General features: G+C 42.1%; 1 protein-coding gene across 1 annotated transcript; it reads left to right on the forward strand.

The window, feature by feature from the left end:
* Positions 1-18646: 18646 nt before the first annotated feature.
* LOC124007730 lies at positions 18647-26956 on the forward strand. The gene is made up of 5 exons (XM_046318459.1): positions 18647-20217; positions 20359-20655; positions 22183-22443; positions 22737-22894; positions 25984-26956. The coding sequence occupies exons 1-5, from the start codon at positions 20169-20171 to the stop codon at positions 26383-26385; spliced, it is 1167 nt and encodes a 388-aa protein (XP_046174415.1). The 5' UTR covers positions 18647-20168; the 3' UTR covers positions 26386-26956.
* The last annotated feature ends 968 nt before the right edge of the window (positions 26957-27924 follow it).

Raw genomic sequence — 27924 nt, forward strand, 5'->3', positions numbered from 1 at the left:
TAGCCAGTGCATCCCTAATGGCTATTGCATCACTAATAGCCAGTGCATCCCTAATGGCCATTGCATCACTAATAGCCAGTGCATCACTAATAGCCAGTGCATCCCTAATGGCCATTGCATCACTAATAGCCAGTGCATCTCTAATGGCCATTGCATCACTAATAGCCAGTGCATCACTAACGGCCAGTGCATCACTAATAGCCAGTGCATCACTAATAGCCAGTGCATCACTAATAGCCAGTGCATCACTAATAGCCAGTGCATCACTAATAGCCAGTGCATCACTAATAGCCAGTGCATCCCTAATGGCCATTGCATCACTAATAGCCAGTGCATCTCTAATGGCCATTGCATCACTAATAGCCAGTGCATCACTAATAGCCAGTGCATCACTAATAGCCAGTGCATCACTAATAGCCAGTGCATGACTAATAGCCAGTGCATCACTAATAGCCAGTGCATCACTAATAGCCAGTGCATCACTAATAGCCAGTGCATCACTAATAGCCAGTGCATCACTAATAGCCAGTGCATCACTAATAGCCAGTGCATCACTAATAGCCAGTGCATCACTAATGGCCAGTGCATCACTAATAGCCAGTGCATCACTAATAGCCAGTGCATCACTAATAGCCAGTGCATCACTAATGGCCATTGCATCACTAATAGCCAGTGCATCCCTAATGGCTATTGCATCACTAATAGCCAGTGCATCCCTAATGGCCATTGCATCACTAATAGCCAGTGCATCCCTAATGGCTATTGCATCACTAATAGCCAGTGCATCCCTAATGGCCATTGCATCACTAATAGCCAGTGCATCCCTAATGGCTATTGCATCACTAATAGCCAGTGCATCCCTAATGGCCATTGCATCACTAATAGCCAGTGCATCCCTAATGGCTATTGCATCACTAATAGCCAGTGCATCCCTAATGGCCATTGCATCACTAATAGCCAGTGAATCCCTAATGGCCAGTGCATCACTAATAGCCAGTGCATCACTAATGGCCATTGCATCACTAATAGCCAGTGCATCCCTAATGGCTATTGCATCACTAATAGCCAGTGCATCCCTAATGGCCATTGCATCACTAATAGCCAGTGCATCCCTAATGGCTATTGCATCACTAATAGCCAGTGCATCACTAATAGCCATTGCATCACTAATGGCCATTGCATCACTAATAGCCAGTGCATCTCTAATGACCATTGCATCACTAATAGCCAGTGCATCACTAACGGCCAGTGCATCACTAATAGCCAGTGCATCACTAATAGCCAGTCCATCACTAATAGCCAGTGCATCACTAATAGCCAGTGCATCCCTAATGGCCATTGCATCACTAATAGCCAGTGCATCTCTAATGGCCATTGCATCACTAATAGCCAGTGCATCACTAACGGCCAGTGCATCACTAACAGCCAGTGCATCACTAATAGCCAGTGCATCACTAATAGCCAGTGCATCACTAACGGCCAGTGCATCACTAATAGCCAGTGCATCACTAATGGCCAGTGCATCACTAATAGCCAGTGCATCACTAATAGCCAGTGCATCACTAATAGCCAGTGCATCACTAATAGCCAGTGCATCACTAATGGCCAGTGCATCACTAATAGCCAGTGCATCACTAATGGCCATTGCATCACTAATAGCCAGTGCATCCCTAATGGCTATTGCATCACTAATAGCCAGTGCATCCCTAATGGTCATTGCATCACTAATAGCCAGTGCATCCCTAATGGCCATTGCATCACTAATAGCCAGTGCATCTCTAATGGCCATTGCATCACTAATAGCCAGTGCATCACTAACGGCCAGTGCATCACTAATAGCCAGTGCATCACTAATAGCCAGTGCATCACTAATAGCCAGTGCATCACTAATAGCCAGTGCATCACTAATAGCCAGTGCATCCCTAATGGCCATTGCTTCACTAATAGCCAGTGCATCACTAACGGCCAGTGCATCACTAATAGCCAGTGCATCACTAATAGCCAGTGCATCACTAATAGCCAGTGCATCACTAATAGCCAGTGCATCACTACTAGCCAGTGCATCACTAATAGCCAGTGCATCACTAATAGCCAGTGCATCACTAATAGCCAGTGCATCCCTAATGGCCATTGCATCACTAATAGCCAGTGCATCTCTAATGGCCATTGCATCACTAATAGCCAGTGCATCACTAACGGCCAGTGCATCACTAATAGCCAGTGCATCACTAATAGCCAGTGCATCACTAATAGCCAGTGCATCACTAATAGCCAGTGCATCACTAATAGCCAGTGCATCACTAATAGCCAGTGCATCACTGTCATGCATAGGTGTAATAGGTGGCAGGGAAGTCAGGCGCAGGAGAGTCAAATGGAGTGTAAAATGGAGTCTTTTAATAAAGTCCACAGAGTGTGCTCCATAACACTAACTGTACATAAACAAACAAACATGGGTACGAGGACCCGACGCTGACCTATACAACAAACACACTACACTGACAATAAAACAATCTCTGACAAAGACATGAGGGGAAACAGAGGGTTAAATACACAACAGGTAATGAAAGGGATACAAAACAGGTGTGTGGGAAGACAAGACAAAACCAATGGAAAATGAAAAAAGGATCAATGATGGCTAGAAGACCGGTGACGTCGAACGCCCGAACAAGGAGAGCACCGACAATCACTAATACCAGTGCATCACTAAGAGCCAGTGCATCACGCCAGTGCATCACTAATGGCCAGTGCATCACTAATAGCCAGTGCATGACAATCACTAATAGCCAGTGCATCACTAATAGCCAGTGCATCACTAATAGCCAGTGCATCACATCACATAATGCCAGTGCATCAGTGCATCACTAATAGCCAGTGCATCACTAATAGCCAGTGCATCACTAATAGCCAGTGCAGTGCATCACTAATAGCCAGTGCATCACTAATAGCCAGTGCATCACTAATAGCCAGTGCATCACTAATAGCCAGTGCATCACTAATAGCCAGTGCATCACTAATAGCCAGTGCATCACTAATAGCCAGTGCATCACTAATAGCCAGTGCATCCCTAATAGCCAGTGCATCCCTAATGGCCATTGCATCACTAATAGCCAGTGCATCACTAATGGCCAGTGTATTAGGTTGCTCGCAAATGTTTTAATGTTCAACTTGAAGTTGCTGATTGCGCCAGCGATTCCTGCTGCACCAATGGTTCGTTTCTGCATTATGCTGTACAAAACATCCACCTCTGGCATGACCAAGGTAAATAACTTGGGCAGTTGCAGAAATGTGGGTTTCATGGACAAGGTCATAAGCCTCGCTGATGGTGATCTCTTCCCATCCAGGCTGCATGCGGATGTCCTCCATGCCCTGGGCCAGTGTCTCACGGTCCTGCTACACAGCATTAATGGTTCTGCTTTTGAAGTTCCATTGTGTACCCTGTGGTTTGGGGACCCGTATGTTCGTTGATTCTGCGAAAGGGGAGAGTCTTTAGGTAGTTAGAGGAGATGAGGAACAGCTGGAGGAGGAGAGAAAGAGAAGGTAACCTAATACGACCAGCAGAGGGAGACAGAGTGAAGAGAAAGAACAGGAACAAGACATAATATGACAAGACATGACAGGGTTTTTCTGCTTGGAATTGTGTACATTGGATTTACACTATTGCTATAATTTCTAAAACCTCTGTCCTCCACGATTGGAAATCGGTGGCAATCATTTTAGCAAATCCAATATCAATTTGGCCTTGTTTTGCTACAGACTTTGGCATAAACTGGTCCATAGAAGACTGCGTTGCTGTGGGTTGCGGAGTAGGCCTACTTGACTGAGTGGATACATCTCCACGTGTGGAGGTGCTGACTCCACCACTATCAATAGCAGGCCGCTAGTTTCTGGAAGCTCTGCTACAACTAGCTTCACAGTTGGGTGCACAGTTCCCATATGCCGGTGTAGGTTGTGCGTAGAACCAGGTTTATATCAGATTTTGTTTTGGCAAATTCAACACTGTGCTCTAACATTGTCCACATGATTAAAATGCATCCAAATGCTACTGTGCTTCCGAATCATTTTCCAGCTGTTGTTTTCACAGCTGTCCTTCCTCTCTCTCCTCGGCTGCTAAGTGTGTGACTGTGAGTGAGGTGGCTCGGCCCTCCCTCACGCATCTCTGGTTCATTGGTTGACACTGCGTGTCTGATTGACAGGAACAACAGGTGAGGCTGTTAGTCTGAGCAGACAGTCAGAACGAATGTGCGCGATTGAGCATTTAGGCCTATATTATTTTATTTTATTTTTCGTTCTTTAAATTAGTTAATTCTATTAATTTAAATCTTTTGATTATTCATATCTTAATTTTTATGTATTTTTATAAATAGATTTGGGTCTTTTCATATGCGAGCCGGCTCCCAACGTTCACCTACAAGAGCCGACTCTTAGAACCGACTCGTTCGCGAACAACCCATCACTATACTGTATTTAACGCACTTAAGAAACTAGCGTGGACCAGAATGAGGCTCGCTTCTCACTATATTTTTCCTGCACTTAGGAATTACATTCATCAGAGGTTGTTTTAATAATTTATCTGCAGATAAAAAAGCAGTAGCAAAAATGTTCGAATCAGGGAGCCAAATTAACGTCTCATTCACATACGCGATTCACTTCCCGCAATTACCCCCAAAAAAGATGATTGTTTGCAAACGACCCATCACTACTGGTTACACACTGAGTGATGGACAAACATCCGCACCACATAGACAGAAAGGGGCAATAATGACGGAAATTGATTGGCAGATATTGTGTTAGGTTTAGCTTTTAAGCCAATAAATCAAATCAAATCAAATCAAATTGTATTTGTCACATACACATGGTTAGCAGATGTTAATGAGAGTGTAGCGAAATGCTTGTGTTTCTAGTTCCGACAATGCAGTGATAACCAACAAGTAATCTAACTAACAATTCCAAAACTACTGTCTTATACACAGTGTAAGGGGATAAGGAATATGTACATAAAGATATATGAATGAGTGATGGTACAGAGCAGCATACAGTAGATGGTATCGAGTACAGTATATACATATGAGATGAGTGTGTAGACAAAGTAAACAAAGTGGCATAGTTAAAGTGGCTAGTGATACATGTATTACATAAGGATGCAGTCGATGATGTAGAGTAGAGTATATACATATGCATATGAGATGAATAATGTAGGGTAAGTAACATTATATAAGGTAGCATTGTTTAAAGTGGCTAGTGATATATTTACATCATTTCCCATCAATTCCCATTATTAAAGTGGCTGGAGTTGGGTCAGTGTCAATGACAGTGTGTTGGCAGCAGCCACTCAATGTTAGTGGTGGCTGTTTAACAGTCTGATGGCCTTGAGATAGAAGCTGTTTTTCAGTCTCTCTGTCCCAGCTTTGATGCCCCTGTACTGACCTCGCCTTCTGGATGATAGCGGGGTGAACAGGCAGTGGTTCGGGTGGTTGATGTCCTTGATGATCTTTATGGCCTTCCTGTAACATCGGGTGGTGTAGGTGTCCTGGAGGGCAGGTAGTTTGCCCCCGGTGATGCGTTGTGCAGTCCTCACTACCCTCTGGAGAGCCTTACGGTTGAGGGCGGAGCAGTTGCCGTACCAGGTGGTGATACAGCCCACCAGGATGCTCTCGATTGTGCATCTGTAGAAGTTTGTGAGTGCTTTTGGTGACAAGCCGAATTTCTTCAGCCTCCTGAGGTTGAAGAGGCGCTGCTGCGCCTTCTTCACGACGCTGTCAGTGTGAGTGGACCAATTCAGTTTGTCTGTGATGTGTATGCCGAGGAACTTAAAACTTGCTACCCTCTCCACTACTGTTCCATCGATGTGGATAGGGGGGTGTTCCCTCTGCTGTTTCCTGAAGTCCACAATCATCTCCTTAGTTTTGTTGACGTTGAGTGTGAGGTTATTTTCCTGACACCACACTCCGAGGGCCCTCACCTCCTCCCTGTAGGCCGTCTCGTCGTTGTTGGTAATCAAGCCTACCACTGTTGTGTCGTCCGCAAACTTGATGATTGAGTTGGAGGCGTGCGTGGCCACGCAGTCGTGGGTGAACAGGGAGTACAGGAGAGGGCTCAGAACGCACCCTTGTGGGGCCCCCGTGTTGAGGATCAGCGGGGAGGAGATGTTGTTGCCTACCCTCACCACCTGGGGGCGGCCCGTCGGGAAGTCCAGTACCCAGTTGCACAGGGCGGGGTCGAGACCCAGGTTCTCGAGCTTGATGACGAGCTTGGAGGGTACTATGGTGTTGAATGCCGAGCTGTAGTCGATGAACAGCATTCTCACATAGGTATTCCTCTTGTCCAGGTGGGTTAGGGCAGTGTGCAGTGTGGTTGAGATTGCATCGTCTGTGGACCTATTTGGGCGGTAAGCAAATTGGAGTGGGTCTAGGGTGTCAGGTAGGGTGGAGGTGATATGGTCCTTGACTAGTCTCTCAAAGCACTTCATGATGACGGAAGTGAGTGCTACGGGGCGGTAGTCGTTTAGCTCAGTTACCTTAGCTTTCTTTGGAACAGGAACAATGGTGGCCCTCTTGAAGCATGTGGGAACAGCAGACTGGTATAGGGATTGATTGAATATGTCCGTAAACACACCGGCCAGCTGGTCTGCGCATGCTCTGAGGGCGCGGCTGGGGATGCCGTCTGGGCCTGCAGCCTTGCGAGGGTTAACACGTTTAAATGTCTTACTCACCTCGGCTGCAGTGAAGGAGAGACCGCATGTTTTCGTTGCAGGCCGTGTCAGTGGCACTGTATTGTCCTCAAAGCGGATAGTGGATAAACAGGGGTGGGATAATGTTAGTATTTTGCTGGTAAAATAGTAGCTGGGAGTTTGCGGTGTCTGATACTTGTGAGATTTGTTTGACAGTTTGCGGTGGAACACATGAAATTGCATGTACTTTCAGAATTGTTTGGCGAGCTACTCATAGGTGGTCTGCGAGCTACTGGTATATATTTATGACAAACCACTTATATCATGTCCTCTAACGTTAGAAACTCATTTCATTTCTAGGGTAAATTAATATAAATGAAATAGGCTGAGAACAGAACTACCGGAACGTTACTTTAGTACCTGCCGACACTGCGGGAGAAATACAGTCTTGGGACAGAAGTAACAGCTGGCGAGAAGTGCACAATATCTGTCTTATTTCCATGTTTCTGGTTTGTAATGCTCCTTTGAACAAATGTACTATCAGCCATCATTTCATGTTTGTGTCGATTTGAATAATTAATGCTATATTGTTCCACGAAAATGAACCATCCCTCAACATCTCAAGGTTGAGCAAACACAATATTTTGCCTTGCAATATTAATCGGACTAAAACAGATAATGGCTATATTAACCATACTTTTCTCATCTCACTTGAATGGAAATGTAGTAGGAGATGTTTTAATTATTTGAATGACTATTCATGCTTAGCCCTACCAATCAGGTGTGCTCCAGCTGTCCTTGTCATTTGAGCTGCTCATGTCCTGATAGAATAAACATCTTTATTCTCTTCACAAACAGCAAACTAATCATACTAAACTAACCATGGCTTGACATAAGGTAATTGACTCCCAGAATTATAAATATACATATGTGTAACCACTGACCTAAAAGAAGCAGACGTCAATTGATTAAGGCGTGATTCTAACGTCACATGTAATGTTCAAACATTCAGTCACCTGTTGATATTTTGCTAACATTATATAAGCAATATGAACTAGAGGAGACAAATGGCCCCTGCTTAAACGTGACTTTATTGCAGGTCATCAGTTAAGTGTAATAAAGGGTCTATTACTTCAGTCCTTCTTTAGTTTTCACTTCTTGTTACCTGGTAAATAACCAACAACAGTAAGGTGAGAACACCGTCCATGTCAGCCAGACCAATCTTTTTAAAGAAACACCATTTATTTCAATCTCTAGTTCAGTAAAATAAGTAGTTTAGTTCTGGTTAGAAAATAATCCAGAAAATGGTGGTGAGCAGTGCCACACTCAGGCAGTAAACGGAATGTTATATTCTCAGACAGACCCATTTTTTCTAAGAAAACACAGTTGAATTATGTCTCTGTTTGAGCAGAATAAACAGTAGAATAAGTAGCGTGTGTAAAATCACTGAGGAAGCCATACCAAGTCAGTAAACAAGCCATATTACAACAATTTTTTGAATATTGCGTTGCTCGCTCTATAACCCAATCGTTCATACGCCAACGTCAAATACAATAAGGCTGTGACAACAAAAAAGATACATATGTTTAGTCAGCATGCCAATTACACGCTCCCTCAATACTTGAGACATCTGTGGCATTGTATTGTGTGACAAAGCTGCACACTTTAGAGTGGCCTTTTATTGTCCCCAGCACAAGGTGCACCTGTGTAATGATCATGCTGTCTAATCAGCTTCTTAATATGCCACACCGGTCAGGTGGATAGCTTATCTTGACAAAGGATAAAATGCTCAGTAACAGAGATCTAAACACATTTGTTCCCCAAATTTGAGTGAAATAATATTTTTGTGCGTATGGATAATTTTGGGGATCTTTTACTTCAGCTCATGAAACATGCGAACAACACAGCTTATGCTTTCAGTGCTAAATTCCTTCTCTGATCTTGTGATTGGGTGGACAACATGTCATTTCACGCTGCAAGAGCTCTGATAGGTTGAAGAACGTCCTCCGGAAGTTGTCATAATTACTGTATACGCCTATGGAAGGGGGAGAGATCCATGAGCCTCCTAGGTTTTGTATTGAAGTCAATGTATCCAGAAGAGGACAACATCTAGCTTTCCTGTGGCTACACTATGGTGCTACCCTACAGAGTGCTGCTGAGGCTACTGTAGACCTTTGCAAAACAGTGAGTTTTAATCAATTATTTGGTGACTTGAACACATTTAGTATAGTTTTATCTAAAAATGTTTCACTGTTTTTATTTTTGTGAAATTCACTGTGGAGGAAGGTCCTCCCTCCTCCGAGGAGCCTCCACTGCTCCATGGTACTGATATTCCAAGTAAAACTACAAATGTGGACTCACTCTACTTTTAGACTAACTGAATGCCAATGCCATCCTCCTATCTTTCATGTTGGCAAAACGGTCTATGGCTCTGTAATAATAATAGTACACTTACAAATGTTCTTGTCATAGACTACCTAGCTAAAATACTTGCTTGGCATTCATGAATACATGCCACTGAAAATAAGTCGTTTTGTTGTGATCACAAGAATAAAATCCAAACAATTCGGGTAAAGAACGCCAGTCATGCAGAGAAGTGAAAACAATTAGTTTCCCTGGCAGATATATCTGCTACTTAGAAATACTATAGCATTACATTAATAGATGTCCTTACCTTTGACAAATACATCTCAGTGTGAAAAGGCGTCCCATTTCTCAGTTTTGTCAACAAACTCAATATATTCCAAACACTAGTTGTAACCAGATTACCCAAATAATTTAGGTAGCCTAGTAAACCATGCCCTCCTTTGGTATGTTCTATTGCGAACTATCTGGGACTCGTTTCCCTGTTCACGATATTTTTACTTATTAAATGAAAGACGAAATTAACTGCAATATACTGGATTCAAATATATTAGCATAACCAGTCTACACAGAACCACAGCAGGCCCGTAGTAAAATGAGATGTTTTTTTTGTATTAAAACGTTTCCCAGTGCAACATGCATAGCTCTGCCCACTGTGGCGTGGTTTGCGGAGTATTTTTCTAGTTTAAATTAGCGCTCGAATCACGGTGTTTCAATTGACGGAGTTATCCCCGACTCTCTCCTACCACTTCAATTGTTTTTCGTAACCTTTTTTGCTTTAGACCTGCGAGACCAAGTAGGTGTAATTCAGACCATCACTAGCTAGGTTTCAATCCAATTGGAGACATATTTTCATGCTGATATTCTAAAATCCTTTCAAATTGACTCGTCGCAGATAAAAAGGCTGTGCACGTAGTGCAAATAAAAATTACATTTTGCAGTTAAACTCACATGTACCGAATAAAAAATATAAGTTAAATGGGTTGCCATCTAATTTTCAACTCTACTGGAGGTTTTCTCACAAAAGAATGTTGCCATATGTAATCTGAAATTGGCTCGTGCGCTCTATCTGTACACTGTTGGCTAGAGCGAACGTATAGCCTAAAACATCATGAGATCATTATTATTATGGACAAAAGACGGTTATTTATTTTTATTTGTAAAACGGCAGTCAAGCATCGATTATCATGTTTCCAGAATAATACCCTCGATATTTATTGGAAAGGAGCATCAAGCTCATCACCTTGCACTTTCACCACGCTTTGAAGTTCATCATAAATGATTTCATCTGTTGCCTGATTAACTGCATGCTTTCCCGACGAGTGGGAGTGTGAGGACCACACAACTAGAGTGACCACATTTAAAATACACAAATGCGAGACAACAGCATGGTTTTGCGGGACAATGTAGTGTACATTAATAAAAAGGTTTGAATAAAAACGGTCTGGAGAGCAATAATATGGTAAATGACGTCATCTTTTTTTCTAAGTTTGTACCGTTATTGAATATCACTATAGAATATGCATACAATTGCAGACACATTTTTAATACCCTCAAATACCCTCAAATACCTCATTTCAAAATAGGGCATGGCATCATAACTGTCGATCGTGGATGATAATTCTTCACGTTATGCCAGTGAAATGTTCAAACCGTGTCTGCATTCCAATCATTTGATCTCAATAAGATTCATGGAAATTTCCATTGAGATATTCTTGAGTTACTGTTTCATGAAACATTTGAGCAGATGGTGTTAATATATAAAACCTTCTTGTATTTTGTTCCGCCGTGTGACGCGCGCTGTTGAGTTCTGGCCGCATTATGCTTTTTGCATTATGCATCCCTAATGGCTATTGCATCACTAATAGCCAGTGCATCCCTAATGGCCATTGCATCACTAATAGCCAGTGCATCACTAATAGCCAGTGCATCCCTAATGGCCATTGCATCACTAATAGCCAGTGCATCTCTAATGGCCATTGCATCACTAATAGCCAGTGCATCACTAACGGCCAGTGCATCACTAATAGCCAGTGCATCACTAATAGCCAGTGCATCACTAATAGCCAGTGCATCACTAATAGCCAGTGCATCACTAATAGCCAGTGCATCACTAATAGCCAGTGCATCCCTAATGGCCATTGCATCACTAATAGCCAGTGCATCTCTAATGGCCATTGCATCACTAATAGCCAGTGCATCACTAATAGCCAGTGCATCACTAATAGCCAGTGCATCACTAATAGCCAGTGCATGACTAATAGCCAGTGCATCACTAATAGCCAGTGCATCACTAATAGCCAGTGCATCACTAATAGCCAGTGCATCACTAATAGCCAGTGCATCACTAATAGCCAGTGCATCACTAATAGCCAGTGCATCACTAATAGCCAGTGCATCACTAATGGCCAGTGCATCACTAATAGCCAGTGCATCACTAATAGCCAGTGCATCACTAATAGCCAGTGCATCACTAATGGCCATTGCATCACTAATAGCCAGTGCATCCCTAATGGCTATTGCATCACTAATAGCCAGTGCATCCCTAATGGCCATTGCATCACTAATAGCCAGTGCATCCCTAATGGCTATTGCATCACTAATAGCCAGTGCATCCCTAATGGCCATTGCATCACTAATAGCCAGTGCATCCCTAATGGCTATGCACTCGGCCCTCCCTCACGCATCTCTGGTTCATTGGTTGACACTGCGTGTCTGATTGACAGGAACAACAGGTGAGGCTGTTAGTCTGAGCAGACAGTCAGAACGAATGTGCGCGATTGAGCATTTAGGCCTATATTATTTTATTTTATTTTTCGTTCTTTAAATTAGTTAATTCTATTAATTTAAATCTTTTGATTATTCATATCTTAATTTTTATGTATTTTTATAAATAGATTTGGGTCTTTTCATATGCGAGCCGGCTCCCAACGTTCACCTACAAGAGCCGACTCTTAGAACCGACTCGTTCGCGAACAACCCATCACTATACTGTATTTAACGCACTTAAGAAACTAGCGTGGACCAGAATGAGGCTCGCTTCTCACTATATTTTTCCTGCACTTAGGAATTACATTCATCAGAGGTTGTTTTAATAATTTATCTGCAGATAAAAAAGCAGTAGCAAAAATGTTCGAATCAGGGAGCCAAATTAACGTCTCATTCACATACGCGATTCACTTCCCGCAATTACCCCCAAAAAAGATGATTGTTTGCAAACGACCCATCACTACTGGTTACACACTGAGTGATGGACAAACATCCGCACCACATAGACAGAAAGGGGCAATAATGACGGAAATTGATTGGCAGATATTGTGTTAGGTTTAGCTTTTAAGCCAATAAATCAAATCAAATCAAATCAAATTGTATTTGTCACATACACATGGTTAGCAGATGTTAATGAGAGTGTAGCGAAATGCTTGTGTTTCTAGTTCCGACAATGCAGTGATAACCAACAAGTAATCTAACTAACAATTCCAAAACTACTGTCTTATACACAGTGTAAGGGGATAAGGAATATGTACATAAAGATATATGAATGAGTGATGGTACAGAGCAGCATACAGTAGATGGTATCGAGTACAGTATATACATATGAGATGAGTGTGTAGACAAAGTAAACAAAGTGGCATAGTTAAAGTGGCTAGTGATACATGTATTACATAAGGATGCAGTCGATGATGTAGAGTAGAGTATATACATATGCATATGAGATGAATAATGTAGGGTAAGTAACATTATATAAGGTAGCATTGTTTAAAGTGGCTAGTGATATATTTACATCATTTCCCATCAATTCCCATTATTAAAGTGGCTGGAGTTGGGTCAGTGTCAATGACAGTGTGTTGGCAGCAGCCACTCAATGTTAGTGGTGGCTGTTTAACAGTCTGATGGCCTTGAGATAGAAGCTGTTTTTCAGTCTCTCTGTCCCAGCTTTGATGCCCCTGTACTGACCTCGCCTTCTGGATGATAGCGGGGTGAACAGGCAGTGGTTCGGGTGGTTGATGTCCTTGATGATCTTTATGGCCTTCCTGTAACATCGGGTGGTGTAGGTGTCCTGGAGGGCAGGTAGTTTGCCCCCGGTGATGCGTTGTGCAGTCCTCACTACCCTCTGGAGAGCCTTACGGTTGAGGGCGGAGCAGTTGCCGTACCAGGTGGTGATACAGCCCACCAGGATGCTCTCGATTGTGCATCTGTAGAAGTTTGTGAGTGCTTTTGGTGACAAGCCGAATTTCTTCAGCCTCCTGAGGTTGAAGAGGCGCTGCTGCGCCTTCTTCACGACGCTGTCAGTGTGAGTGGACCAATTCAGTTTGTCTGTGATGTGTATGCCGAGGAACTTAAAACTTGCTACCCTCTCCACTACTGTTCCATCGATGTGGATAGGGGGGTGTTCCCTCTGCTGTTTCCTGAAGTCCACAATCATCTCCTTAGTTTTGTTGACGTTGAGTGTGAGGTTATTTTCCTGACACCACACTCCGAGGGCCCTCACCTCCTCCCTGTAGGCCGTCTCGTCGTTGTTGGTAATCAAGCCTACCACTGTTGTGTCGTCCGCAAACTTGATGATTGAGTTGGAGGCGTGCGTGGCCACGCAGTCGTGGGTGAACAGGGAGTACAGGAGAGGGCTCAGAACGCACCCTTGTGGGGCCCCGTGTTGAGGATCAGCGGGGAGGAGATGTTGTTGCCTACCCTCACCACCTGGGGCGGCCCGTCGGGAAGTCCAGTACCCAGTTGCACAGGGCGGGGTCGAGACCCAGGTTCTCGAGCTTGATGACGAGCTTGGAGGGTACTATGGTGTTGAATGCCGAGCTGTAGTCGATGAACAGCATTCTCACATAGGTATTCCTCTTGTCCAGGTGGGTTAGGGCAGTGTGCAGTGTGGTTGAGATTGCATCGTCTGTGGACCTATTTGGGCGGTAAGCAAATTGGAGTGGGTCTAGGGTGTCAGGTAGGGTGGAGGTGATATGGTCCTTGACTAGTCTCTCAAAGCACTTCATGATGACGGAAGTGAGTGCTACGGGGCGGTAGTCGTTTAGCTCAGTTACCTTAGCTTTCTTTGGAACAGGAACAATGGTGGCCCTCTTGAAGCATGTGGGAACAGCAGACTGGTATAGGGATTGATTGAATATGTCCGTAAACACACCGGCCAGCTGGTCTGCGCATGCTCTGAGGGCGCGGCTGGGGATGCCGTCTGGGCCTGCAGCCTTGCGAGGGTTAACACGTTTAAATGTCTTACTCACCTCGGCTGCAGTGAAGGAGAGACCGCATGTTTTCGTTGCAGGCCGTGTCAGTGGCACTGTATTGTCCTCAAAGCGGATAGTGGATAAACAGGGGTGGGATAATGTTAGTATTTTGCTGGTAAAATAGTAGCTGGGAGTTTGCGGTGTCTGATACTTGTGAGATTTGTTTGACAGTTTGCGGTGGAACACATGAAATTGCATGTACTTTCAGAATTGTTTGGCGAGCTACTCATAGGTGGTCTGCGAGCTACTGGTATATATTTATGACAAACCACTTATATCATGTCCTCTAACGTTAGAAACTCATTTCATTTCTAGGGTAAATTAATATAAATGAAATAGGCTGAGAACAGAACTACCGGAACGTTACTTTAGTACCTGCCGACACTGCGGGAGAAATACAGTCTTGGGACAGAAGTAACAGCTGGCGAGAAGTGCACAATATCTGTCTTATTTCCATGTTTCTGGTTTGTAATGCTCCTTTGAACAAATGTACTATCAGCCATCATTTCATGTTTGTGTCGATTTGAATAATTAATGCTATATTGTTCCACGAAAATGAACCATCCCTCAACATCTCAAGGTTGAGCAAACACAATATTTTGCCTTGCAATATTAATCGGACTAAAACAGATAATGGCTATATTAACCATACTTTTCTCATCTCACTTGAATGGAAATGTAGTAGGAGATGTTTTAATTATTTGAATGACTATTCATGCTTAGCCCTACCAATCAGGTGTGCTCCAGCTGTCCTTGTCATTTGAGCTGCTCATGTCCTGATAGAATAAACATCTTTATTCTCTTCACAAACAGCAAACTAATCATACTAAACTAACCATGGCTTGACATAAGGTAATTGACTCCCAGAATTATAAATATACATATGTGTAACCACTGACCTAAAAGAAGCAGACGTCAATTGATTAAGGCGTGATTCTAACGTCACATGTAATGTTCAAACATTCAGTCACCTGTTGATATTTTGCTAACATTATATAAGCAATATGAACTAGAGGAGACAAATGGCCCCTGCTTAAACGTGACTTTATTGCAGGTCATCAGTTAAGTGTAATAAAGGGTCTATTACTTCAGTCCTTCTTTAGTTTTCACTTCTTGTTACCTGGTAAATAACCAACAACAGTAAGGTGAGAACACCGTCCATGTCAGCCAGACCAATCTTTTTAAAGAAACACCATTTATTTCAATCTCTAGTTCAGTAAAATAAGTAGTTTAGTTCTGGTTAGAAAATAATCCAGAAAATGGTGGTGAGCAGTGCCACACTCAGGCAGTAAACGGAATGTTATATTCTCAGACAGACCCATTTTTTCTAAGAAAACACAGTTGAATTATGTCTCTGTTTGAGCAGAATAAACAGTAGAATAAGTAGCGTGTGTAAAATCACTGAGGAAGCCATACCAAGTCAGTAAACAAGCCATATTACAACAATTTTTTGAATATTGCGTTGCTCGCTCTATAACCCAATCGTTCATACGCCAACGTCAAATACAATAAGGCTGTGACAACAAAAAAGATACATATGTTTAGTCAGCATGCCAATTACACGCTCCCTCAATACTTGAGACATCTGTGGCATTGTATTGTGTGACAAAGCTGCACACTTTAGAGTGGCCTTTTATTGTCCCCAGCACAAGGTGCACCTGTGTAATGATCATGCTGTCTAATCAGCTTCTTAATATGCCACACCGGTCAGGTGGATAGCTTATCTTGACAAAGGATAAAATGCTCAGTAACAGAGATCTAAACACATTTGTTCCCCAAATTTGAGTGAAATAATATTTTTGTGCGTATGGATAATTTTGGGGATCTTTTACTTCAGCTCATGAAACATGCGAACAACACAGCTTATGCTTTCAGTGCTAAATTCCTTCTCTGATCTTGTGATTGGGTGGACAACATGTCATTTCACGCTGCAAGAGCTCTGATAGGTTGAAGAACGTCCTCCGGAAGTTGTCATAATTACTGTATACGCCTATGGAAGGGGAGAGATCCATGAGCCTCCTAGGTTTTGTATTGAAGTCAATGTATCCAGAAGAGGACAACATCTAGCTTTCCTGTGGCTACACTATGGTGCTACCCTACAGAGTGCTGCTGAGGCTACTGTAGACCTTTGCAAAACAGTGAGTTTTAATCAATTATTTGGTGACTTGAACACATTTAGTATAGTTTTATCTAAAAATGTTTCACTGTTTTTATTTTTGTGAAATTCACTGTGGAGGAAGGTCCTCCCTCCTCCGAGGAGCCTCCACTGCTCCATGGTACTGATATTCCAAGTAAAACTACAAATGTGGACTCACTCTACTTTTAGACTAACTGAATGCCAATGCCATCCTCCTATCTTTCATGTTGGCAAAACGGTCTATGGCTCTGTAATAATAATAGTACACTTACAAATGTTCTTGTCATAGACTACCTAGCTAAAATACTTGCTTGGCATTCATGAATACATGCCACTGAAAATAAGTCGTTTTGTTGTGATCACAAGAATAAAATCCAAACAATTCGGGTAAAGAACGCCAGTCATGCAGAGAAGTGAAAACAATTAGTTTCCCTGGCAGATATATCTGCTACTTAGAAATACTATAGCATTACATTAATAGATGTCCTTACCTTTGACAAATACATCTCAGTGTGAAAAGGCGTCCCATTTCTCAGTTTTGTCAACAAACTCAATATATTCCAAACACTAGTTGTAACCAGATTACCCAAATAATTTAGGTAGCCTAGTAAACCATGCCCTCCTTTGGTATGTTCTATTGCGAACTATCTGGGACTCGTTTCCCTGTTCACGATATTTTTACTTATTAAATGAAAGACGAAATTAACTGCAATATACTGGATTCAAATATATTAGCATAACCAGTCTACACAGAACCACAGCAGGCCCGTAGTAAAATGAGATGTTTTTTTTGTATTAAAACGTTTCCCAGTGCAACATGCATAGCTCTGCCCACTGTGGCGTGGTTTGCGGAGTATTTTTCTAGTTTAAATTAGCGCTCGAATCACGGTGTTTCAATTGACGGAGTTATCCCCGACTCTCTCCTACCACTTCAATTGTTTTTCGTAACCTTTTTTGCTTTAGACCTGCGAGACCAAGTAGGTGTAATTCAGACCATCACTAGCTAGGTTTCAATCCAATTGGAGACATATTTTCATGCTGATATTCTAAAATCCTTTCAAATTGACTCGTCGCAGATAAAAGGCTGTGCACGTAGTGCAAATAAAAATTACATTTTGCAGTTAAACTCACATGTACCGAATAAAAAATATAAGTTAAATGGGTTGCCATCTAATTTTCAACTCTACTGGAGGTTTTCTCACAAAAGAATGTTGCCATATGTAATCTGAAATTGGCTCGTGCGCTCTATCTGTACACTGTTGGCTAGAGCGAACGTATAGCCTAAAACATCATGAGATCATTATTATTATGGACAAAAGACGGTTATTTATTTTTATTTGTAAAACGGCAGTCAAGCATCGATTATCATGTTTCCAGAATAATACCCTCGATATTTATTGGAAAGGAGCATCAAGCTCATCACCTTGCACTTTCACCACGCTTTGAAGTTCATCATAAATGATTTCATCTGTTGCCTGATTAACTGCATGCTTTCCCGACGAGTGGGAGTGTGAGGACCACACAACTAGAGTGACCACATTTAAAATACACAAATGCGAGACAACAGCATGGTTTTGCGGGACAATGTAGTGTACATTAATAAAAAGGTTTGAATAAAAACGGTCTGGAGAGCAATAATATGGTAAATGACGTCATCTTTTTTTCTAAGTTTGTACCGTTATTGAATATCACTATAGAATATGCATACAATTGCAGACACATTTTTAATACCCTCAAATACCCTCAAATACCTCATTTCAAAATAGGGCATGGCATCATAACTGTCGATCGTGGATGATAATTCTTCACGTTATGCCAGTGAAATGTTCAAACCGTGTCTGCATTCCAATCATTTGATCTCAATAAGATTCATGGAAATTTCCATTGAGATATTCTTGAGTTACTGTTTCATGAAACATTTGAGCAGATGGTGTTAATATATAAAACCTTCTTGTATTTTGTTCCGCCGTGTGACGCGCGCTGTTGAGTTCTGGCCGCATTATGCTTTTTTTCGGACCATTCAGCTAACCCTCCTAAAATCTCATGACAAATTAGGTGGTGTTTTGGTGTAATAGTAACGTTATACTATGCTGTTGTATTCCTTTCTGTTATTTAGAATACTCATTCATGAATCATAATGTGATCTCCCAAGACATTGATTCGGCTGTTATCTAACTTTACTAGTGAGAAGTGACTGAGCGACGCTGGGGTGTGCTCTGACAGCAGTAGACCCTGCAATCCGCTGTGCTGAACGAGCACACAATTTGGTGATGCAGAAACGATTGGCTTTACGTTTCGTTTTGCGCTGCGCAGAATATAAGATAGGAGAAGTGTTTAACATCCCCATGGTTTAGGCTACCACGTTCTTATAATAGCCTATATATATTTTCATAATCTCAAAGTGACTCCAAGACAGGTTGGAATGTCTGACTGAAATACGTTATACATCTTTGTGTTTTTTCTAAATTGGTTGTGTTTGAATGTGTTGACAACATGCGGGACAAGATTGTTTGGTTGCTGGACACTGGACAAAGGGACAAAATGCGGGACTGTCCCGAACAATCCGGGATATGTTGTCACCCTTCACACATGTCATCGCGTGACTCAAGTTTACTTATATGATGGTTATTATATCAATAGTTGTTCACAAGGTCATTTCCACCGACATTTCTCGCTTAGTTAATTTTACAGACAGAAACATACTTCCTTGTCAAGCTTATTTTGTTTTGTCGACATTTGTAAAGTTTACCGAAAACGTTTCTGTTTCCATCAGGACTGTCATAAACATTTTTATTAGACATGTAACTTACTTTCCTCGCATAAACAGGTTGGATGGAAATCTGGTTACTGATCAATTCATTAAGTTAGGGAGATGGGTATGGTGCATGGTTGGAATGTTTCAGTTTTCCCCCAATTGTGTCATACTGTAAACTTTCGGTGGCTGTTATAAAAATGGACATCCCATGGAAATTCAGTAGTGCCCTGACACACACAGAGAACCCAAGTAGGAAATATACTGAAACAACTCTTCTCGGTAGAGAACTTGTCAACAGGAACCTAGCTGGTTTTGAACTGCGGCCTCGTAGTTACAATAATACATATCGTTCTGATAAGAACTGTACTTCTCATTGTCAGATGATCCCAAAAGAGGAACCAAGGAACCAAATGCATCTCAATATGCAAATAAGTGTTCTCAGATGCATATACGATAATATATAGCCTGGATGCCAGTCTGTTTGTGCTAATATGCCACTCTTGTACTTCGTGTCATATGACAAATATAAGGGGTGGAATGTTAGCACAAAACAGTTCTGGATTAATGAAATGGCCACCAGACTATTTACATTGATCCCGCCCCTCCATTTGTTATGTACACTGCTGCTACTCGCTGTTTACTATATATGCAGTCACTTTACTACATGTACAAATTGCCGCACACTAACTCAGTACCGGTATCCCCTGTATATAGCCTCGTTATTGTTCCAGATAATAACAGAACATTGCCCACATCTGTTCATGCAAAACGTATGTAGAGTAGATCATCTATTTATATAACTTGGGACATACTGTTGAAACCCCCATAGTTTCTTTCTGGAGTGGTAAAAGTGACGTGAGAGTCATACGCATGTGGGGGAAGTTGTGGGGTGTTTTTTCTCACGGTTGCGGGGAACTGCAAGAGGTGTTAAATACTAGAGGGTTTAATTAAATATCACTTTGACAGAAGCCAAGAAGTCAGGCTTTTGATCTCTCAAACATTATGGATATTCTGGGTTCACTACTAATAATTTTGCTGGGTACCATCACAGGTACAGAATTCTACTCTATGATTTTTAAAATAAAATGATTTATATTATGTGTAGGTATAAAGTACAGTATGTCCCATTATTGGTATACAAAATAAATAAATACACTTTCAAAATGTGATCCTGCTGTTCCTTTGTCTTTAGGGACCAGGGCAGATGTCCATCCAATAGACAAATATGGGTTGAAGGGCGGTGCGGTGTGTTTGACAGTTAGAGAAAACCCTCTTCAAGAGATGGCGATGAAATGGATGACTGATAGCAATGTAATAGCTGTGAAGGAAAAAGTTTCTCCTCGATACAAGGAGAGGGTCAATTATAACTCCACAGACCACTCTCTTTGTCTCAGGAAACTGGAACAAACAGATACTGGAATCTACATTGCATATAATGTTGAGATATGGAAGGAGACACAAATGGTCAAATACAATTTGATGGTCCAAGGTAAGTTTTGTCAAGGCTTTTTTATATTCCACTCATTAGCTACGTTTCCATAAATGTGTCCTTTAATTTTGGTTGTCAACATTTAGAAAGTTCGCATATAAAATAGACAATTGCCTGCTACCAGTGGTGAAAAGTACTTAAGTAAAACTACTTTAAAGTACATGTTAATATTTACTAGTTACATTTGTAATAATTTTTACTTCACTAAATTCCTGAAGAAAATAATTTACTTTTTACTCCATATATTTTCCCTGACACCCAAAAGCATTCGTTACATTTTGAATGCTTAGCATGACAAGAAAATTGTCACGCACTTATCAAGAGAACATCCCTGGTCATCCCTACTGCCTCTGATCTGGCGGACTCACTAAACACACAGGCTTCGTTTGAGTGTCTGAGTGTTGGCGTGTGTCCCTGGCTAAAATGGTGCTGTCTGGTTTGCTTAATATAAGGAATTTGGTATAATTAATACTTTTACTTTGTACTTAAGAATATTTTAGCAATTAGATTGACTTTTGATACTTATTTAAAACCAAATACTTTTAGACTTTTACTCAAGTAGGATTTTACTGCGTGACTTTTACATGAGTAATTTTCTATGAAGGTACTTTTACTTTTACTCAAGTAAGACAATTGGGTACTTTTCCCACCACTGCCTGCTCCGTGCATTTTCATTGAACTGTCGATGACATCACACCTGAAGAAATATAAATTCTACGCTATTCTATTCTTCCATGAATACATTGGCGACAACCTGTATTCCCTACCACCTGTCTGGTTCATGTCTCAGGTAGCCTGCAAAAGCCAGCACGGATAGGATGCAATAATATACTCATATTTGCCATATTCTAATAATTATCATGTGCCAACGTATCTCCACGGTCCGCGCCATGGGGAAACGTACACTCTTGTAGATCTGAAATAATGTAGTGGTTAAACTTGCATCCAGCCAACCAGGAAAGCAAGGTTAAGCAATTCAGGCATTCTTCAAAAGTCAAGACAATCCTTTTCCTGCAAAGAAACATTATTTTATAGTTTAAAAGCAAGCACGAGACATTTAGAATTAAATGTTAAGTGATGACTGTATTACATAACAGGCTGAATCACAACCGGCGGTGATTGGCCTAGAGTCTTTCGGGTTTGTCCGGTGTAGGCCGTCATTGTAAATAATACTTTGTTCTTAAACTGACTTGGCTAGTTAAATAAAGATGACATAAACACATACTAATGACATCACTTGCCCGCTTGCCTTCAAAATTATTCGGCAACGATGATTTATATGAAAACAGCGTTTCCGTCATCATTTGTTGAAAAAAATAAAAAATACATATCCATCCCTATCGAAAGGATACAATTTCTCTCGATCTTTAGAATGTTTATCTCGTAACTGCCTTTCCATTACACATGTGGCAATGTTTTTCTATTGCTTTTGTTGAATGAACCTGAATCAATGCAAACATATTGATGAATTATCTATTAGGACATCTTGACATTTTTGTAAACCCCTGATATTATTACTTATTTTAGAAGCTGTTTCCATACCAGTCATGGAGGTGGTGTCGCTCTCCTCCAACTATAGTGATGGAATGTGTGACGTCACAGTGAACTGTTCAGTTACAGGTGTGTGGGTGTTGTCTGTCTGTGATGGAGGTCAGTGCACACTGTCACAGCAGTCTCTTTCACACACCAGAGTCAACATCATCATCTCCAATGACAACGGGACTATCCAGTGCACTGGCAAAAATAACTTCAGTGCAGAGACCAGCTCACAACGCATGGAGGACATATGTAAGTCCTCTGTTCCACCTTCTGTGCATACCATTGTACATTTGTTTATCAAGAACGTTTTAATATCATTGCAGTAATTACAATTATATTACTGTTATATTATTTCCCATAAAAAAACAGAATAACAAAATGTGTATGTGTGTGTGTGTGTGTGTGTGTGTGTGTGTGTGTGTGTGTGTGTGTGTGTGTGTGTGTGTGTGTGTGTGTGTGTGTGTGTGTGTGTGTGTGTGTGTGTGTGTGTGTGTGTGTGTGTGTGTGTGTGTGTGTGTGTGTGTGTATATGTAACCTGTCAGGTAAAGGTGAGAAGAAGGGGAGAGCTTCAACATTACCAGTTGGGACCATTATGGGCAGTGTTACTGCTCTTGTCCTCTTTGTTGGTGTGTTATTTGGTGTAGGATACATCATATTAACCAGAAGACGGCAATCCCCTAAAGATCAGCAGTCAATGCAGGTACCCGCTCTGTCAATCATGTTTAACCTCCTAAAGTCGATGTCTATGCCCCCATCAAAACCCGTATGTTTAAGCTAGATATATCTGGGGCGTATTCATTACGCAGTAGCAAACGCAATGAAACAGGAGGCATCTACCTGAATTTGTCCAACAGAAACGTTTTATGTTTGGCTAATGATTACACCCCTGTGTCTCAATCCACGACATCTGCCGATGTCGGCCTTCCGCAGCTGCGGTGGAAGGTGGCAGAGCTACAGCAGTGTTTGTCAGAGCAGGACACAACCTAAAAATTGGTCTTCTCATGAAAGCGTCAAAAGCGTCCGTAAATTTTGGGCTACACACTACTATCACCCCTCTGGTAAGATCACTCTCTAGAACACGATGGTGTTCTTCGGATTGCTCTATGACCCCAACAAGCCTCAAAAGACTCATATAAAGGTAACCCAGTACCAATTGTAAAAAATCTATGGAAATATTTTTGTGCCCTTAAAAAAGGGGAGTACATTTTTTTTATCTCTCAGATCTGTTTTGCCATGTATGAATGTGTTATTCAACACGTTTCTGAGGGCTAATAGCAGTAACACCAAATTTCATCAAATATATTTTTTTAGATAATTTTTTGATACATAAAGGGGTCCTAAAATAAAAAATGTAATTGCTAAATAATCCACGGTATGACCATTTTTAAACAATTCAATATGTCAGCTTAGTAGAAACCCTGGCCCTTAGGGGACTTGTGAGAATGCTACAGTCTTTATGGCGCAGCAGAAAGATCAGCGTATCCCAAAACCAGAGGTTGTGAGATTAAATCCCAGATGGGGTCATATTGAAAAGTCAGTATTAAGTAATCATGTCAAACGTAATCGTATTTTTGTTAAACTTTGAGCAGTTGTTTAGGGCCCTGTTCAGATTTTCTGAGGATAGCTACAGCTCATGTCTTTTTGGAAGTTGAACTCAAATCTTACTGCTGGCCTTGTCCTAAGAATCACACCACCCCGCCACCATCCAAAAAACAAACTCGATCATTTTAAAGGCCCGATTGCTTGGATCATTTTAAGATGTCCCCCCCCTCGAAGAAAAAAACATACAAAATGGTACATGTCAGTTTTTTGGGGCCTGCTGTATCTGTAGGTTCTGCAGTAGTCACATCGTCATCAGAATCACACATTTCTTACCTTTCTAACAGTACTAAGCGTGCATAGGAGTTATAGTTTTGAATCTGAAATGTACTTTATTAGGGTAGTATACAATATTATGTGATTTAGAAAATGCCACCAGAGAGCGTCAGAGTTTAAGAGACAAGATTTTTACAGTATTTTAGCTGAATAGCGTACTACTTAAATCCACATGCCGTTTAATTACTTCCCTTATGAAAATAAATCATGACATTTGAGCTGATATTTTCACATGTGAAAACAAGAGACACATAGGAGGTCAGTTCACATGTGAAACCCTGTAACACCACCTTTTCATGTTAGCAGCTCACATGAATGACATGTTATCAGCTCACATGAATGACATGTTATCAGCTCACATGAATGACATGTTATCAGCTCACATGAATTGCAGATTCACATGTAAAACACGTATACATGTGAAAAACATTCAAATGTTATCGGGTGTAGTTAAAAAATGTTTTTGCATCCCCATGTTTTTATCTGTATAGTTTCATGTTATCACATGTTGCTTTTACCTGTTGTCACATGTTATCACATTAACTTCACATTCGATCACGTGAAATTCATGTGGTTTTTACGTAAGTGTAGAATACAGCATATACATGTAGAGTGGGTAAAACAGTGTGTAAACATAATTAAATTGACCAAATTACTATTTGCATAGGGCAGTAGTCTCTAAGGTGCAGGGTAGAGTACCGGGTGGTAGCCGGCTAGTGACAGTATCTAAGGTTCAGGGCAGGGTACCTGGCGTAGGCCGGCTAGTGATGACTGTTTAACAGTCTGATGGCCTGGAGATAGAAGCTGTTTTTCAGTCTTTCGGGCCCAGCTTTGATGCACCTGTACTGTCTCTGCCTTCTAGATGGTAGCTGGGTGAACAGGCCGTGACTAGGTTGCTGAGGTCTTTGACCTTCTTGGTCTTCCTGTTACTCCAGGTGCTGTGGTTGCGGGAGGTTCAGTTGCCGTACCAGGAGGTGATACAGCCCTACAGAATGCTTGCGATGGTGCATCTGCATCAGTCCACGTTCAGCTGCTTCGTTTTGTTGACGTTGAGGGAGAAGTTATTTTCCTGGCACCACTTCGCCAGGGCCCTCACCTCCTCCCTGTAGGCTGTTTCATCATTGTTGGTAATCAGGCCTGTTGTGTCATCAGCAAAACTTGATGATTGAGTTGGAGATGTTCGTAGCCACACAGTCATGGGTGAGCAGTGAGTACAGGAGTGGGCTGAGTGCACACCCCTGTGGGGCCCCCGTGATGAGGATCAGCGTGGCGTATGTGTTGTTGCTTACCTTCACCACTTGGGGTTGGCCCGCCAGGAAGTCTAGGACACATTTGCACAGGGAGGGGTTCAGGTCCAGGGCCCTGAGCTTAGTGTTGAGCTTGGAGGGCACTATTGTGTTGAATGCTGAGCTGTAGTCGATAAACAGCATTCTCACATAGGTTTTCCTTTTGTCCAGGTGGGAAGGGGCAGTGTGCATTGCTATGGCAATTGCGTCATCTGTGGACCTGTTGGGGTGGTATGCACATTGTAGTGTGTCTCGGGTGTCGGGTAAGGTGGAGGTGATATGATCCTCAACTAGCCCCTCAAAGCACTTCATAATGAGTGTTAGTCTCTCCCTTTCCTAGTCATTTAGTTGTTACCTTTGCTTTCATGCGTACAGGAACAATGGTGGACAACTTGAAGCAAGTTGGGACAACAGACTAGGAAAGGGAGAGATTGAATATGTCCGTAAACACTCCAGCCAGCTGGTCTGCACATGCTCTGAGGACTCGGCTTGGGATGCCGTCTGAGCCGGCAGCCTTGCAAGGGTCTTACTCAGGTCGGCCAGATATCAGGAGCACTCAATTCTGGTGAGCGGTCAGGGCCACATCAGCGACTCTGTGTTGTTTCTCACATTTCTCTTCTTCTAACAGGTCGTTATTACAGAAGTTGACAACACAGTGGCCGCTATACCAGGAAGACCAGAACTACCAAACACCTCTGGTTCTGAGGTGACATCTATCTACGTCAATGCAGGCAGACCAGGAGCAGTACCAGCATCAGCAATAGAAGAACACCACCCAGTGGACAAAGGGTACACTTTACCAGAAGAAAGTACAGAACTCTACAGCACTGTGCAGCAACCAGCGGTAGAAGAGCGCCACCTAGTGGACACAGTGGGCCCTCCAAAAAGACTGAGGCCAGGACCACATAGCCCTTCTGATGCAGATCCTACATCAATCTACAGCACAGCCAGCTATAGCCCAGAGCCACCCAGTGGACAAATGGACAAATATGGGAATAATGTCAACAAACCAGACAAACTACCTTACTAAACTACCCCTCCATTCCCCTGATGTTGCATTGACTAAGACTTGACCCATAGACTTAGATACTGAAGAGAAACACGGTGAAGTTACAAAGAGAATTTAGATAACTTATTTTTTTACATTGTTTATGTCTAATTTGAACCATATTTAAATTGGCAATCTGTGATTGCTACATCGATTTTGGAGATTTTTAAGTTAATTATATATAACTATTGATTAATATAACTTACGCTTGTTTAAACTCCATTGTTTGTAAACAATGTAATTCTAAACAGACACTGTATAGCTTCAAAACATAGTTACAAATATAATTTTGATGTCTTGAATGGTCAGTCCATAGCATCCATAGCCTCATCTATGAATTTAAGTGGTTACATTTCTCCAGCCCCATCACTAAGCTGTTAACCTCAAAAAGGTGGCAGCATGACGGTATTCTTAGTATTTGAACTGCAGATGTCCCCTTTAATGATACATCGTTTTGCATAATGTGTTCTTTTCTGTATTTGAAAATGATAAAACATGTTGATGAATACAGCAGCACTTTACACGCTTTAAAATAAATGTTATATACAAAACAGTTGGTTTTAAAATGCGGGGGCCCCTTCAGTCAACTAATTGATGTATTGATTGGGCTTTCAATCAATCAAACAAGCAATCAACAGTCAATCAATCAATCAACCAACCATCTGAGTATGTCATTATTTTTCCATAATTATTTTTCTAATACATACTGTATATCTAATTGTTCATATTCTGAGATCACATTTACAAATAGAACTATAAAAGGTATCCATCTATCCATTTCAGTAGCTGTCACATCCAGCTGGTTATGGGAAAGAACTACAGAGGTATGGCAGTCAATTATGGCTAAAAGCGGAAGAATTTGTCCTGTGAACACAATCTGAAATATCGGAGTGGCTGCGGTTCCAGATTTTCTGGATCCTGATTTGCCGTGGCTAAGATAGAGATTTCCAATTGATAACTTATGTAGCTGCTGCCCACTCCACTGCTTACGTAGCTGCTGCCCACTCCGCTGCTTACGTAGCTGCTGCCCACTCTGCTGCTTACGTAGCTGCTGCCCACTCCGCTGCTTACGTAGCTGCTGCCCACTCCGCTGCCTACGTAGCTGCTGCCCACTCCGCTGCTTACGTAGCTGCTGCCCACTCCGCTGCTTACGTAGCTGCTGCCCACTCCGCTGCTTACGTAGCTGCTGCCCACTCCGCTGCTTACGTAGCTGCTGCCCACTCCGCTGCTTATGTAGCTGCTGCCCACTCCGCTGCTTACGTAGCTGCTGCCCACTCCGCTGCCTACGTAGCTGCTGCCCACTCCGCTGCTTACGTAGCTGCTGCCCACTCCGCTGCTTACGTAGCTGCTGCCCACTCCGCTGCCTACATAGCTGCTGCCCACTCCGCTGCCCATGTAGCTGCTTCCCACCACACTGCCTACGTAGCTGCTGCCCACTCCGCTGCCTACGTAGCTGCTTCCCACTCCGCTGCCTACGTAGCTGCTGCCCACTCCGCTGCCTACGTAGCTGCTGCCCACTCC

This window comes from Oncorhynchus gorbuscha, linkage group LG21 (genome assembly GCF_021184085.1).
Source record: "Oncorhynchus gorbuscha isolate QuinsamMale2020 ecotype Even-year linkage group LG21, OgorEven_v1.0, whole genome shotgun sequence".
Taxonomy (NCBI): Eukaryota; Metazoa; Chordata; class Actinopteri; order Salmoniformes; family Salmonidae; genus Oncorhynchus; species Oncorhynchus gorbuscha.

What these genes read in the sequence shown, in the direction of transcription:
- LOC124007730 (XM_046318459.1), top strand. Translation starts at nt 20,169, where the DNA reads ATGGATATTCTGGGTTCACTACTAATAATTTTGCTGGGTACCATCACA. An exon ending in TTTGCTGGGTACCATCACAG is followed by an intron (nt 20,218 to 20,358) that starts GTACAGAATTCT and finishes CTTTGTCTTTAG; the next exon opens with GGACCAGGGCAGATGTCCAT. An exon ending in ACAACGCATGGAGGACATAT is followed by an intron (nt 22,444 to 22,736) that starts GTAAGTCCTCTG and finishes GTAACCTGTCAG; the next exon opens with GTAAAGGTGAGAAGAAGGGG.